Source organism: Frankliniella occidentalis, unplaced genomic scaffold (assembly GCF_000697945.3).
Source record: "Frankliniella occidentalis isolate FOCC.00 unplaced genomic scaffold, Focc_3.1 Scaffold779, whole genome shotgun sequence".
In the NCBI taxonomy this organism is placed as follows: Eukaryota; Metazoa; Arthropoda; class Insecta; order Thysanoptera; family Thripidae; genus Frankliniella; species Frankliniella occidentalis.
Genome location: NW_026267888.1, coordinates 16,688 through 18,444, shown reverse-complemented (window position 1 = coordinate 18,444; position 1,757 = coordinate 16,688). Strand labels below are relative to the sequence as shown.

Genomic DNA, 1,757 nt, shown 5'->3' with positions numbered 1-1,757 from the left:
TCTTGTGAAATACCGATTCTCGGCTAATCAAGCAAAACAAAAAAAAATATGAATTATTGCTATTGTGCCTAAAAAGGGTACGCGCTTTTAATTTTGTTTCTTCTTTTAAAAGCGCGATAGTAGCGATTACAGCGCTTTTAGACGGAAGGCAATAAAAAGCGCAATATCAGCGGCGCTCGGTTTCTACCGGGGTATCGAGCATCGCCTCGATACATCATAACTTGATAATATCGAAGTATCGAGGCATATCGTGGGTATCGAAGCATGTCGGTATATATATATACGGTATGTATCGATACTCTCGATATTGGTCAACATGATACCGTATCGGTTTCAAATTATCGATATACCAGACAGCCCTACCTGTCCTTCGCTCTAATACGGGCCCTCGCTACCACCAATACTGAATTTTTAGACCACCTGATCTCTAAAAAGTTATTCGTCTAAAAGTACTGATATTTTAGTAAAACCGTTTTCGAAAACAAAAGCGAAAACCAGACTCGAAAGCTCACTGCGGGATCACTCGCAGCTCCATCCGCCTCCATTTGCAGCAGAGAAATGATGGATATGATTATTATTTATGAAGAATGTGGTTTCAATGAAAGGGCGGCCCTAGCTCTCTATCGGCAGCGGTTCGGTGAACGCCCCAACCAGCCCTATCGTCAACAGTTTCCGAAATTGCACGCGAGGCTCCTTGACCGGGGAACTTTCGACGCTAGGCCAGGTAAATACCGACGGCATTTGCGATATGACGATTAATGTTTGAATCGCTGATGACAAAACATATTGTTTAGGTCCTGTTCAGGGAGCCCCTTTCCCGCGTCGTGTCCGCACTCCAGAGGCTGTCGCCCTGGTGCGGCAGACGTTTGAGGGCCGTCCCAACACCAGTGTGCGGGCCACGGGCATGGCGTTGGGCATGTCCAAGACCACCGTGCACGAGATGGTTCGGTCAGATCTGCACCTGAAGCCCTGGAAGAGGGCTCAGGTTCAGAAGCTGAAACCTGGGGACCCGCCAATCAGGGCGCGTGTGTGCAAGGAGTTCATGGACTTGGTGAGTGCCCCTCCCCCCTCCCCGCTCTAATTTTCGACTACACCTCTCGTCATTTACTCACGGTCGTGTGTTGCACAGGTGGATGAGGCACAGGCCAACCCCCTCTTCCCCGGGGACCGGTTCGTTAACCGCGTCATCTGGAGCGACGAGTGCTTGGTGAGCAACGAAGGTTATTTTAACGCCCACAACTCCCACCACTGGGCTCCCGAGGACGACAACCCGCATTGCACCATTCAAACCCATGTGCAAGGCCGATTCAAGGTCATGGTGTGGGCGGGCATCCTCCGTAATAAGGTCGTGGGGCCTTATTTCTTTGAGGGGGCGGTGACCGCGGTGACCTACACTGCCCTGCTTCAACACCACTTGCCTGGGTTCCTGGAGGACTTCTCCCTCCAGGTTCACCGTTCCTGCTGGTTCATGCAGGACGGCGCCTCCCCCCACACCTCGATCCTCCTAGTGGCCGCGGTACGCATAACAATCGCGAATTTTGTGAAAGAAGCACCAAAATTTGCACAGACGTCCTTAAAGGTATAAGGAACAATTCTGCCCGAAGTCTTCTGGAAGTTTTCGAATCGTTCAACCTCTACTGTTCAATTCGTACAACCTGAACGGAATAGTATAAATAGCGGTGACGCTCACCCTAATGAAGCTAATAAGTGGCGCGTAGTAACTTTTTCACTCAATTTGGTGTCGCCGGACAGAAAGC

General features: G+C 50.2%; 1 protein-coding gene across 1 annotated transcript in view; it reads left to right on the top strand.

The window, feature by feature from the left end:
* Positions 1-557: 557 nt before the first annotated feature.
* LOC127751721 (uncharacterized) overlaps positions 558-1,757 on the top strand; it is a 3,522-nt gene continuing 2,322 nt past the window's right edge. Inside the window, exons 1-3 of the mRNA XM_052275703.1 lie at positions 558-724; positions 795-1,051; positions 1,130-1,579. Of these exons, the coding sequence (XP_052131663.1) occupies positions 559-724; positions 795-1,051; positions 1,130-1,579 (873 nt within the window). The 5' untranslated portion in view covers position 558. The remainder of the gene's footprint in view (positions 725-794; positions 1,052-1,129; positions 1,580-1,757) is intronic.